Source organism: Harpia harpyja, chromosome 4 (assembly GCF_026419915.1).
Source record: "Harpia harpyja isolate bHarHar1 chromosome 4, bHarHar1 primary haplotype, whole genome shotgun sequence".
NCBI classification, from domain to species: domain Eukaryota; kingdom Metazoa; phylum Chordata; class Aves; order Accipitriformes; family Accipitridae; genus Harpia; species Harpia harpyja.
Window position 1 is genome coordinate 61164623 of NC_068943.1, and position 13962 is coordinate 61178584.

A 13962-nucleotide genomic window follows, 5' to 3' on the forward strand; every position below is an offset into this window, starting at 1 on the left:
ATGGCATAGATTGTTTGCCAGGCCCTTGGGGGCACAAACAAACAGCTGTACATTCCTGCCTTTTTAATGGTATCCAGACCACTCGGTGGCAGGCTCAAGTCCCGTAATAACAGGCTATTGGGATGCTGCCATCCGTTACTCTATATTCAGTGTCGCAGAAATAGCAGGGTCATTCCAAATTCAATTTGCTGGAGTCAAACTTAAGCCTTATGTCCTAGGCTAGAGTCACTTTTCCTGGGCACTATTTTGCAAATTAACGATCTCTGAAGTGGGAAGAGAGCTATGCTGCTAACCATCTTTTCTTTATGTTTCTTCCTTGTCCCTCTTCTTACCCAATATCAACAACACAGCTTTAGCCCAACATGCCATTTTGACCGAAGTCGTGGATTAATATGCGACGAATGCCCAGCTGGGTACGTGGGACCACGCTGTGAAAGGTAAGCAAGCACCATGCTTTTAACCATATGTGATCTGAAACAAAAGTATTGATCACATGGAACTGTTCTACCTTTTTATTGCTTCCCCTTCTCATCCCCGTTCCTGTGTTCTGAATCTCACTGAAGAAATTCCTGTGCATCTTCCTCTGATATTGTGTCCATGCATTTGTATATTTCTAGTGCTTGTTTTATTACTTTATGGTAAAGTGCAAAGCTTCCAAGAAGCATTTGCTGAGAAGTAAGTCTTTTTTTAAAAAGTTTCTTCTAGCTTTTCTGTCTGTCACTCTTCTGAAATTTTTATAATTATTTTCAGTCTTTTGTCATTTGAATGTTTAGAGTATGGTGAATCAAATATGCAATAAATTACTGACGCCTCTTTTAGAGAAGTTAATATGCAGTGAAAATACAGCTCTTCTAATAAGTTGTTTGCTGATTTGAATTATTTTTAAAAAGAATATTTTACATTTTTGTTGCTTCTAGTTTCCTGTTGCAGTCTTTATTTAGTAAGTAGAAGCAGCTAGGTTTTAATGACAAAAAAGATAATTCTTCTTGGTCAAATACATAGAAAAGCTCAATATATATTTCCTACACTTATTAGTACCCATACAAAAGACAAATAAAAAAATACATCTAGTCTGTCTTTGGCTATGACAGGTCTGAGTGACATGTTAGTACTGAGAGAGAAAGTTCTCTCCCCTTCTTATATGCTGTTATACTGAAAGGATCACATGGAGAATTTAAATGAATCAGAAGGCTAGTGTGAGTGCTGGTGCTAAGCTCCCAGGAACCCCCTTCCACAGGAGATGAGACCGCATAGACAAGGGATATCATCACTGTGTCTGCACGCCTTTGGTCCTGTGGGATTTCACATGGCTGGAAGAGCTTTCAAGAGCAGTTAGTGTACCAGGGGACCTCTGCTAGTTGTTTGGAGGTTGTGATGAATCAGCATTGGCTTTGGTTCCATGATCCCAGTTCCCTGTGACCCTGCAAATGACACCTTTTTAAGAGGGACTGGGGAAGGCAGATAACTGTCTAACACCTGGCCAGACAGTTATGGGGCATGAAAACATGGCACTTCTGTTTCTTAGTAGGCTTTTACCATTTGGCACTTCCATGAGCTGCTTGCAGCATTTTCCAGCGTAAACCCTAAAAAAACGTAAAGCTTCTGAATGAAGACTTACAACATTCAGGCTGGGATGAGGAAAAGTAGGAATGAACCAAGAGGAAGAGCCAACCAGAAAAGCAGGAACCTGACCATACGCCGTGAATCGCCCTCTAGTCCTGTCTTTTCAATTTACAACTCCTTCCTTTTAAATCCCCTGTTGTGCTATATCTGTCCTGAAGTGAGAGTGCAGGCTGTCACCTGTTTCCACCCATCATCACTGAGTCTGCTCCTACTGCGTGCTATTTCTGCCTGTCTTTTCCTGTCTGTCTTGGAAGTCATCACCTTCTTTCAGCTAGTGGGCTGTGAAGTTAATGACGGCAGGAATAAATCACATCAAGAGCACTTTGGTGGCAGTTTGTCAATGCAGGGTCATTGACAGCTTCCATTAGCAACAAGTGCTATTTCTGAGTGGAGCACAGGCTGTAGATGCAGTAGGACAGAATCTGAATAAGTGGCAAGCTTGGATTTTAGCCTGATTTCCTAAGGAAATGAGGCTAGTGCGATCTTTTTGTGCATTTCTGTCTGGCTGCCTGCAAAGACATTTGAACTTGTAGGTCAATTTCAACCAAATTTGACAGGAGGGTAGGAGGTCTCAATAATTGTTCCTGAAGATTTCATGAAAAGAAGTGGCTGAATAGAGGTTAATAGATCAGGACATGTCATAGCTAAGGGGGAGAACACTGTGTGAACTCACACCTGATTAAACAGCAGAGAATACATGAGAGAGAGAGAGAACGAGAGAGACAGAGGGAGATTATTAGATGTTCTGCCCATAAGAAAACTTTCACAGGGCAAGGAAAAAGCACTGCTGTAGCCTGAGGGATTACTCCCTGCTGGATAGCAACATCCTGCAGCAAATAATCAGCCCTTAGCCTTGTAACCATGAGATAAAAATCCATTGGAAATTAGGCCATTAATTCCAATGCTCATAGAACTATTTACTTTTAATTGTAACAAGTTGCTTGGAAATGCCTGCAGCTGTCAATAATAATGAACAGGAGAAAGTGCGTTGCCTTTTGCTATTAATAGTGATTGTATAATTGCTAGAAGAGTTTACATGAAATCCTCTTTCATTTTAGCAACTGCAAAGTGACGAGTGTTCTGAGCCACGTGATTTATTAACTGAACAGTCCTAAATTATCATGAAGTACCAAGTATCATGAAGTGAGCATATGCAGTACAGTACCTGGCCTCCAAAATCATCCTCTACCCCCTAGGGAGATAAGAGCTTTTATTTATTTATATATACATTTTTAAACCTGAGTTGTAAACTGTCAAAAAAAAAAAAAAATTGCTAATTCTCTCGCTTGAACTCTTCAGGAAAATGTTGCCAAAATTGGTCAATGTTCTGAGGGGTCCAGCTCATAACACCATCAAAATAATTGCAGATATAAGCTGTGTTGGAAGCTACCACATATCTATAATTGTAGAGAAAGCCCAGCTTCCCCATTTATTCCTTTTCCCCAGCAAATTAGATTTATGTTCTTCCTTTGCTCACTGCTTACTTTCCCAAGGTGTATGAGGTAGGACGGACACTGTCCTAACTCCATAGAAAGGAATGTCAAAAAGCTGTCCTTTGAGCCCAGCACATTTACAGGATGATGATATGAGTTTTCCAGCTACACAGTCTTGATATAGACAAGAGCACACAGGTTTAGGGAAAAGAAGCAAAATGGGTGAGAGTCTAGCTTCTCCTGTAGCATTCCTTCATTTATGAATATGGTTCCAGTGACCTTTTCTCCCTAGAAGGAGACATGAGAGGTCAGTGTAACTTAAGTGGGAGGAGAAGGGTCAGTTGGGTCGTGTCCTTCCTCCCCCCACCAGCCCCCATTCTTCAGGTCTAGCGCAGAGTGCCACCAGCCACAGTCCCTTGTGAGTCCCTTGGCTTCTATTTGCTGCTCCTTCTAGCTAATATAATTCTTCCACTAGTGCCAGAAGTACAAGTCTGTATTGCAGTGCTGATGGGAAAAGGGTCAAACATTCAGGAGATTTGATACAACAAATGTGTTATGCAGGCTTGTTTACAGCTTGCAAAGGTAGGCACTCTGCCATTAGAAAATGCAAGATTTATAGTTGGTCATACAACAATAACATCTGTGTTGTGCACCTGAATTAAGGTTTTTAACTGTGTGTTCACAGGCCATTTCTCCACAGGGCTTTTGCCCGATTTTGTACACAGGTTGAATGCACATAAGTTTCAAAGCAACTGTAAAAATAGTATTTCCAGACTTTAAAGTGTTTGGATTTGCAGCCTAAATTCACTCTGTCTTGAGGGTTTTTCTTCCAGCAAATATAAAGAAATGTATAAAATAGGCCCGTGTTTGTGTGCATGTATTTGTATATACACAGCGCCATACAGGCTGCTATGAAGAAAATTAACTCCATCCCAGCCAGATACAGTACACATACATACACATATATTTATATAGTAGCTCTCTGTTTGGCACCAGTTATGCCAAATAAAAAGAAACAGTGTCAGTCACAGACACACCTGCATTTGAGGGTAAAGGTGAGTATAGAGGAAGAAAGAAAAATGTGAAAACAATTGTTCTTCACTGCTTTTACTTCTATTTTTGCTTATTTTTTTAATCTCAGAGGTGTTCTGTTGTACTTAGCAGTCATTTATTTAGATATGTATTTTATGTAATGCATAAATGTAATTTTCCATGCCACATACATTATTGGTTTTCTTTAATATGAACCTTACCAAACATGTAATGCCTTGAATCTGAGAAGTGTAGCTGAAGTAGCAATGTCCTTAAGGGTATAAAGATGGAATTAGTGAAAGTGGATTTTTTAATCTTCCCCTGCAACTTCAGAAGTGGGAGAAAAAGTGGAAGAATTTACACATGGATACATGCACACTGTTTTCTTCTAAGCTTAACTGGTTTACCCCTACTTTCAGGATCATCTGCAGTCTGGATGCAAGATTATGTATGTGTATAAGGAGAACATAGCTATGTGCTGGTAGTGGGTTTTGCTAATTTTAATTAGCAAAGTCTGAACTGATGACAATAGAAAGAGTTACCAAGGTCTCCTGCTATTAATAGAAGGAAATGATTAGCAGTGCATTTCTCACAAAACACAGAGTGTTTTTTCTGTGAACTGCTTGGTAAGTTTCTGTGAATGCTATCAGATACAGAACTAACTCCTAAATGAAAGAGGAAAATGAATACGCATTAAGTGAAGTCAAATAGATTAGTAGTACCAAAAGATACAGATTTACGACAAATACGCCAGTAATAAGTGAGAAAGATCTCAGCAAAGCGTGGGTGAACTTCAGACATCATCTGTTTTAGGTAAAATAAGATAACTGCATAAATTATCCAGTTATTCTTTGGCTTCAATAAAACATGGCTATTAATTGTTACATGTATTAAGAGACATTCCTGGCCTTTGTAGCTGAGGTATCATCACTGAAAAAAAGCCAATTTGTTTTGGCAAAAGTAAGCTAAAAATCAGTCTTTTGTGGTTGCTGAGATATCCTCCATCCAAGGAAAAAATACCCATTTCTTTGCAGGGAATACAGGGGGGTACAATACATGGCTACATTCATGACAGGCTCTGAAAATAAAATGCCTGAATTATTCTAATGACAAGATTTTGATGTATTGTTGCTATGAGGAGGTAATTGTGAGAGATGGCTATGCTAAAGGAGGAAAGCACAGTGGGATAGATTGTGAAAAATTTAATCATGTTCTTGAGTGCTTACATGCACCCATACCACTGGACTATTTATACATATTATGCATCTATGGTCTGCATTGTGGGTATTTTTAGAGAATGGAATCCTACTTTTGTGTATTACAAAAAACTGTTCAATTAGATCCAACTATAATTTCCTCCCTAGTCTCAGTTATCCATTTTTATAATCTTTGCTAATGATATTGAATAATACTTAATAAATGTTTAGATGGCTTTGTTTAGCCAACTTCCTGTTGGAAGTTTCAAGAGATATTCTGGATGCAAGGAAAAGGATGAACTTGATGAGCATAAAGGAACAAAAGTGAAAGCATAGTGGAGCTCTGCATTCCCGTATTAGGATGGTACACAAAATCCTTGCTCAACCATACCATCCAGTACTATTACAAAGCAGAGAGGATATCTATGTACATTAGAACTTCATTCAAACTGACTTTAAAATAGTAGGAAACATTCATTTATGCAATGTGTTTTATGTACTTTCTATTTTCTTTACACTAATTGAAGTTCATCTGAGATGCACGTGAATAACTTCATTAGCTGGAACTGGGCAATTTTTCTTCTTTTTCTTCACTATCTGCAAGTTGCTCTTACTGTGAAGTGTGAGCAAATGTAATGGAAAGGGAAAGCAGACCAGAATATAAATAGGAAATAGGCTGTGAGATGAGTAGAAATTTGCTTTAAATACACACTCATGTTAGGTCAGATTCACTAACCTGTTTTAAATGGTACTCACAGGAAATTGCTGTTGGGCAAGGTGGAAGAGAAGGTGATATTTTTAAACATCTCTATTAAAATACGAAAGGTATAGTACACACCAACATAGTTCCTGTGATAGTGAGCAATCTTTTTGTTACCTGCCTGTACACAGAGATTAGCAATCCATTAATTAAACAAATCTGACCATACAGTAGATCAGGGGAAGGCTAAGCCAGGGGAGGATCTTGTTAAGTAAACAAATTTATGTCTGTATTACTTTCTAAACCTGTTTTTCTAAACTAAACAAGTTTTTAAGGTAGAGGGAAAAAATCATCAAGCTTGCTGGTAAATAAGTACAGAACTTCTAGACATGATGTACTGAAACACAAAGCCTATCTCACATGGATCTGAATTCCTCTAGTGTGCCAATAGACAGATTTCTTACTATGCTTTGTCTCCTCTTCAGTGCCAGTGACAAGATTTTTCTCCCACTGAAATCTAATTACTAGCAGAACTGGCAGGATTTCAGTGGGTACTGTATCTACAGTGTTGTTAAAAAGGAGAAGGAGGGAGAGAGAAAGGTGCTTAGGAAATACTTGAAAGATCACATCATTTTTGGTGGTTAGTGAGGCAACAAAATTAAAAGTTTCTAGTAAGAGGATTATTTCAGGGTCCTAACTGGTGATGTTTTTTACCTTAGGTGTGCAGAAGGCTATTTTGGACAACCTTTAATACCAGGGGGATCGTGCCAGCCATGCCAGTGTAATGACAACCTTGACTTCTCCATTCCTGGCAGCTGTGACAGCTTGTCTGGTGCTTGCCTGATATGTAAGCCAGGTACAACAGGCCAATATTGTGAGAGGTGTGCTGATGGATATTTTGGTGATGCTCTTGATGCAAGAAACTGTCAACGTAAGTCATGAACTTTTACTGCTCCTGGCAGTATTGTTCTATCCTATAACCGTGTTCCTGAGAGGAAGACTGTGCCTTTGTATGTGTGAGCAGAATGATATGGTGTACTTCCACCTCTAATAATAGTAGTGTTTTACTTGCATCTGCATCTGGAAAGGGAGGCTTCAAAGTAAATAGAAAGAAGAACCTATTAAAAAGCTTCCTGCTGTAGTTGAAGCAGTAATGAAGCAGACATGGAAAAAACCTGGGAGACCGGAGCATTGCATGGATGCAAAAAGTTATACTAAATGTGAGATCTACAAAAATAAATACAAATAAATGAACACCATGCTCTAAAACCCCTATAAGCCATCCAGGGAAATCCCTTTACCTACTGAGATTAGTGCTGAAAGGAGGGAGTGATATTTCAGTTACTGTAGGGTCCAACTCTGGCAGCACTCGTGACCTCCTTCCCACCTACATGACCTCAGTAAGAGTTGGGAGCTGCTGCCTCTTACAGGGCAAGATTCTCCTGCCTCCTGCAAAGCAGAGACTAAAATCTCCTGACAAATTTTCTAAGGTGCTCTGGAGGAAGATACCTGGCACGGCAGCAAGCTACCACTTCTCAGCTGAGTGGTGGCATGTTGTTAAGTATTGGCCCCAGCTCATACTTCCCCATAGTGATTGCAAAAAATTATTGAGAACAGATGGAAGATTTGGTAGGAACAGGAGCTTTTGCTTCTGTAGGAGGCCGTGGCTCTCTGAGCCATTGCTGGCACAATTCAGAATGCAGCTATTAAGCAGAATAAATGCTTTTAACTTAAAAACATTCTTCACATACCCTTCCACGCCATTTTGAAGAATGGAATAGAACAGATTATAAACTGTCCTGAAAGAACAGAGCAGTTTATTTCACTGTCACAAGGATTTAATCCTTTTTGATTCATTGGAATAAACTCAGAGCAACTCCATTGAGTACAAAGGTGTTATATTAGGATAAAATTATGCAAGTAAAAGAGCTGGGCCATTGTCTTACTGCTGTGTGTGTGGGAACACAGGGGCCACTTCTGCAGTATGTGTTGCAAGCACAGAAGTCTGAGCCACTGGCATCCATTTCCAGAATTTGCTCTGTTAGTGGCTTGCAGTTTGACAGTGAGAATACTAAGCTGTGTTGGACCACCTGCATGGTGCTCCTGCATGGCAGCCAGCGAGATGCAGAACATCACCAGGTTTCTCAGCTAAGGCTAATATTAGCTAAGGCTAATAAACTCTGATATATGTAAAGTCACAGATAACCATGAAGATATATACCGGTGTAAATGCTTTCTATACCTGCTTTATACAATGCTAGATAAAAGTTGGACAATCACATGTATTCTCTGCACGAGTTAACAGTTCGTGATGAATGTTGTCATATAAGTTAGGGTGTTAGTGGGTAACGTGATTTAAAAAGTAGTGTATTTAAAAAATCATAGCTTCCAGTAGCTTGTCACCGTTCCTGAGGCATCGGTAGGACTGTTGCTTTGAACATTTCTACAGTAGTGGCAACTGTATGAGAAAGAGATGTAATATGAGGAGAGTTCAGAAAACATACAATTAAAAAAAAAGTATTAAAAATAAATACATATTTAATGTAGAATTACAAGCTTTGCTTTTTTTGTCAGTATCACTGTCAAGGAGAGCCCCCTAACATATTCATAGCCTTGTGCTCGCAGTTACCTTGTATTCGTCTACTCTCGGTCTTTCATGTGGGTTTTCTTTTTTTCATATGATTTTTTATTTCCTTTGCAGACTTCCATGAAGTTTTCCCTGCAGCTACAATATCAGAAGGACTGTGCCTTTACTTTGTTGTTTTCAATTTCATTCCTTATTAAAAAGCCAAATCCAAGAGTATTGCAAAGCATGAATTTTGCTTTCAAATTATTGTTTGAAATGTTTCTTGCTCTTTCTCAGTACAGTGCTGTTGTCGTGTGCATTAACCATTTCAATTGACAGTACAACTTTATATCACTATAGCACCTCTGAATTTCTTGGTGTTTTTGTATAAAATCATAAATCTAACAACAATGAGCAAATGTCGTAGGTTGATTTGGTTTGATTCTTGTAGGTTGGTTTTTGGTGTGAAGCAGCACGGTGTGCTGAAGCAAATACCTGGAGGTTGTGCTGATGGTAATAGAGCTAAGTGACATGAGATGAATTAAAGCAAATATTCAAGTGTGCCTATGTGCCAGTGCATAGGTACTACTGTTGGAGGAGAATAAGTGTGTAGGTTGATTATAAATACACACTCATAAATATTTATACAAGTCTAGAGAGAATGTAGGATCTTGACTGGTGTCATTTTGGGAGAAAATAAGACAAATTTCTCTGACAGGCTGTATTGTATTATAGCAACCATTTGGAGGTTTGGACAATAGCTAATTTTCCCAGTAGAGGTGAATGAATGGGAAGGCTTTAGATGAGATAAATGCAATTTATCAGATTGAGTAACAGTTTATTAGATGAATAGCCCTGACGGTATGTTTCTTTGGTATGTACATGTTGCCAGAGCCAAGAAAAATAATCAAAGTCTTGAATTCCAAATTCTGCCTTACCACTGCATTGCACTCAGTCATCTGTGGCTGAGTTAAGAATACATGGTATGCCGTTTGCGGTAATATATAATATAAATAGGACAAACTCATCTGTTTATAAAATCTGTGTAAATTTTCTTTTTGATTCTTGTGGTGTCATATGCCTGATAACAAAACAATTCAAATAAGACTGACTGCTTTTTGCGGTACAAAAAGGTTGGTGAAATACTGTTAATTTGAGTTGAGAACTGTGGTTTGTTAAGTCTGAGCTTTTGCATCATCTTTCACTGCTGACCATTTTAATGAGAAAGATACTCAAAACATATATATGTGGTATTCATCACTGTGTACAGTTTGGAGTGTTGGCGGTTTTAAAACATTAATATTATGGTACAGAAGATGGCTGTATACAGGATGAAAGAGGTAAATTATGGATTCAGTTAGTGTTGAAAAATGAGATTAAAAGGAAAAGAGAAGCGATATTAATTACAGCAGAAGTGTTTTTAAATGTTTACATTTTTAAAATATATAGCAAAACAGAAAGAGATCAAAACCTCTGAAGGTGTTACCAGACTGATATAAGAGCCCAACGTATTTTTGTTACTGATTCCAGAATATGAGACTTCTTTGCAAACATTTGAGAAATAATGCCATGAACAGACTGGCAAGGCATAAAGTCACTTTCATTTAAAAGAAGGAACTTTTGCAGAATACCTCAAGTCTTTTTGGTTTTCTCCCCACATCCTTCCAATTTGCAACTGAAAATTGTAAATTAGCAAGTCCAATAAAGTAATGAGGAAGCTCCTGTTGTAATAGTTTAAATATAGAAAAAATATAACTGCTCTGTCTCAAATAGCACCTTGTGACATGCAAGTATGTGACCAACGTGTTTACTGTTGGGACTCTTAAGTGTTTCTTAAAATGAAGCTGTCAGGTTGAGAAAAAAAACCATCACATGTAATCAAGGCACTGCAGGAAGGCAAAACATGGATTGGAGCCCCGGTTTACAGAGTAGATTGATAATCAGTACAGAGATGTGGATTCATTCCCCTCTGGGGAAAAAAAAGGGATGTGCAGGAACCAGCTCCTGCTGATGGAATTGGTGACTGCATGGTTATAGTCCCTGTGACACCAATCACATCCCTCTTCTCTACTGTGAGTGCTAAAGGGATTTTTTCCTCATCTCTGCATGCCAAAAAAACTGTGGTTGAAGAACATAAAGGGTGATAGAAAGCATCCCCCAAATTTCTCTTCTCCTAAAATATAAGAATTTAGAAGCCAGAAGCATTGTTACTTTCCTCAAGAAATAGCAGCTCCTTTTCATTGCCATTTTAAATCCTTAAAAGAACATTATGATGAGTTAGGCTGGTCAGTTGGGTTACGTTTCCTCTGGGAACTGTGATGCTGTTGCTGAGACAGAGGTCCCAGAGAGTCACGGTAGCAGATAATCCTTGGTCTCTTTTTCAGCTGTACTCCAGGGTGCTGCCTGTGAGGAGGAGCTCTTGGGGGACTGAGGAGGTTACTGTCCCTGTAGCGAGGCCCCTGGAGGTAGCCTTGCTCTGGGTCCTCAGCCTGCCCACATTTCCTGCCTTCTACATCAACAGGGACTGGTCTCTAGGGCAGCAGGACCAGTATGTGGAGCAGTAACTCTCCCACCTGCCATAGCTACATCCCATACATACCCTGTGTAAGCGTCTGTACCCCTTTTTTTTTTTTCTCTCAGTGCCGCCCTGCCCACTCCCAAGTTTTGGGGCACGTACTCAGTAATGTGACCTAAACATCCTGGTTTGATCTGAGAGGAGCATATAAAACAAGTTGTTTATGAACTTGAGGCAAAATTTCTAACTGCAATGATTTGGAGCAAAATTCCACATTAATATGGGTAGGTTAATGTGTGTTGTCACCGTATGGGAGCAGGACACCTTCCTGCTTTACTCAGGCCTACCTTCCTGGATTTCTCAGGGTGGCAAAAGCTGTGCTGCAAACATTTGGCTATTAAATTTAGCTTCAGGAAACACATTAACAGCTCCTTCTTCTTCCTCTGCAGCCTGTCACTGTCACATCAATGGCTCTGTCTCAGAGATCTGTGACTCTCGGACAGGCCAGTGCGAGTGTAAAGCCAATGTGATCGGGCGCCGGTGTGACATCTGCAAGGTGAGTGACAAGAAACCGTGTTTCCTTTCAGCTTTCTTCCCTGTCTGCCATAACTAAGAATCGTTTGGCTTTGGATAGTCTTTCTTTTTTATTCGTGTTTCACTTAAAGAACATATATGGGTTGTTCTTATGTACAGAAAGGTAAAATGGCTGGTTTTTAAATGTTTTTCTGGAACAAAACACAGAACATTGCACTTGCGTGCAATGAATATATTTTAAACCTCACTGTACATATAAGTACATTTTTATATATGGCATATACACTTTATATTCTGAATGTTTGATATAAATAAATCAATTAAAAAATATTGCAGCTCTGGGGGATAATCCCTCTATGAAGAAGGTTGCAAAATGTCTGATAGTATCTGATTTTCAAAAAAAGCAGGATGCTAGTTTACTTCTGCTGTGAATGTTCTGCTTTTTTGTTTTTTTCTTAGGGTTTCTTCTTATATTGTCCAAATAATGTATTCTTTTTTGGCGAAAGTGTCTTTTGCCTTGACATTGTTTTGTTGTCTCATAAAGCACTGCAAAAACCAGTGTTTCATAAACTTTCACAGAGTTGTCTGCAGGCTGCTAAGGAATATGTTATAGCTGGCTGCACATTTCCCTATTTCAGCATGAGGACTTCCAGGTTAGACCTGTGTCCTCAGAACACCTCCACGTGTGTGTAACAAAGCACGTAAATAATTCTGCAGAAATCAGAAGGATAATTTTCACCCTTTAAAACTGCATAATTTCTGAAGTGGTTTGCTTGTGCTCTAATTTCAACAGTTATTTAAAAAGTCCGTTCAAAGAAAAATCATTGGTATCAATGGAGTTTGCACAGATTGCATAACATACACAGCAAATATCTCAAGCTTGTTAATACAGTATTGGTGATTGATTGGAATTAATCTTTGTTTACTACTGTGTTTACTACTGTCTTTATTTCTGTACTCTTTTATGTGGTGTAGTTTCATTATCTTCACTTTCTAACAGTGTTTACTTTTCATTCTTAAAGCCCAGCTACTTCTGGGCCCCAGAAAAACTGTTTTGTATACCCTGTGGCTGCAGCGCTTTAGGATCCATGTCACTGCAATGTGATATGTCAGGAAGATGTATCTGCAAATCAGGATTCATGGGCAGACGCTGTGAAATCAGCAGACAGGTGCCTAAATTGAAAGAAAGTGCACGAAGCAGTCAGCAGATCCGAGTCCCCCCTCGGAGATGGGGCATCAGCAGTGGCAGTGGGTGCCCACGGGGTGCTTATCGGCCTGCTGCTCCGGTAATCAGAAACTGTGTGCATTGCATGGGCTGAAATCTCTTATTCGCTTGTGTTTGGAGCTCCCACAGCTTTTTTTTAATTTTATTTTAAATAGCTGTGCTACAATGTACGAAATTATCAAGAAACAGACAGGCTCAGAAGACAAGCAGCCTTTTAGGATACTTCCCCACTCCTAGTGCTTCTCATAGTGCAAATGAAAACATAGGCCAGAAGTCAAATACCAGAATAAGTCCAAAAGCAGCACCATCAACAGCGGTATGCACAAAATGTATGGGTGCTGTACATACATCATTGGAATCAGTGGGATTGTCATGGCCTTCAGCAGGATAAGACTTCCTTCTCTAACAATTCAAGAGCCAAAAGCTTAAGGAGTTTGTGAGAAGGATCAACCCCACAGACAAAGCGTTAAGATCTGATCTTAAAGTATCAAACATAACTGGTGTTAAGAGTGCTCATTAGTGAATATGGCCAGTTATCTGAGCCGTTTTTAACCGGGTGAAGTACCCATTATTTGAATATAATGCCCAGAATGACAGAAGTGTTCGTTGTTTATCACATACCAACAAAGCAACTTATTTCCTAAAATGAAGTAATTATGATGCAACTGCTTCTAACAGAGCAGTGTTTTAGGGATGTTGGTTTTTTCCCTGCAGCTCAAGACCTCCACACTTATCACAGCCTGTTTGAAAAATACCTGGCAGTGTTTTTCCTCCTCAGCTAGCCGCCAGGACTCATGCCATATTCGCTCCTGTGGATTCCCTTGGAGAACATGAGCTTTTACCCATTTAACGTGTATTACATCACTGCAGTGCCCACACAAACACTTGACATACACTGATACAGGGACACAATAACATATTCAGAAAATTCATCCTATTTCCTCATTGTCATCCACAATCTTACCTCTTATTCAGTAAATATGGTTCTTAGAATTTCTATGTGTAAACAAGCTTTGCTGAGGGCTTAACTTGGGGGTTCATCTTGGGGGTTTGCATGACTGATCAAAATGTCTTTGTGCAGAGCTCTTCACAGAATACAACCCAGCATGCTAGTGATCTTTTCTTCCTTCACGCAGTG

General features: G+C 39.3%; 1 protein-coding gene across 5 annotated transcripts in view; it reads left to right on the forward strand.

The window, feature by feature from the left end:
• The window catches only part of LAMA2 (laminin subunit alpha 2), a 385301-nt gene that overhangs the window by 238977 nt on the left and 132362 nt on the right, over positions 1 to 13962 (forward strand). For all 5 annotated transcript variants that reach the window (XM_052784294.1, XM_052784299.1, XM_052784296.1 and 2 more), the window contains exons 18-20: positions 351 to 437; positions 6704 to 6915; positions 11515 to 11621. In XM_052784294.1, coding sequence (XP_052640254.1) covers positions 351 to 437; positions 6704 to 6915; positions 11515 to 11621 — 406 coding nt within the window. The remainder of the gene's footprint in view (positions 1 to 350; positions 438 to 6703; positions 6916 to 11514; positions 11622 to 13962) is intronic.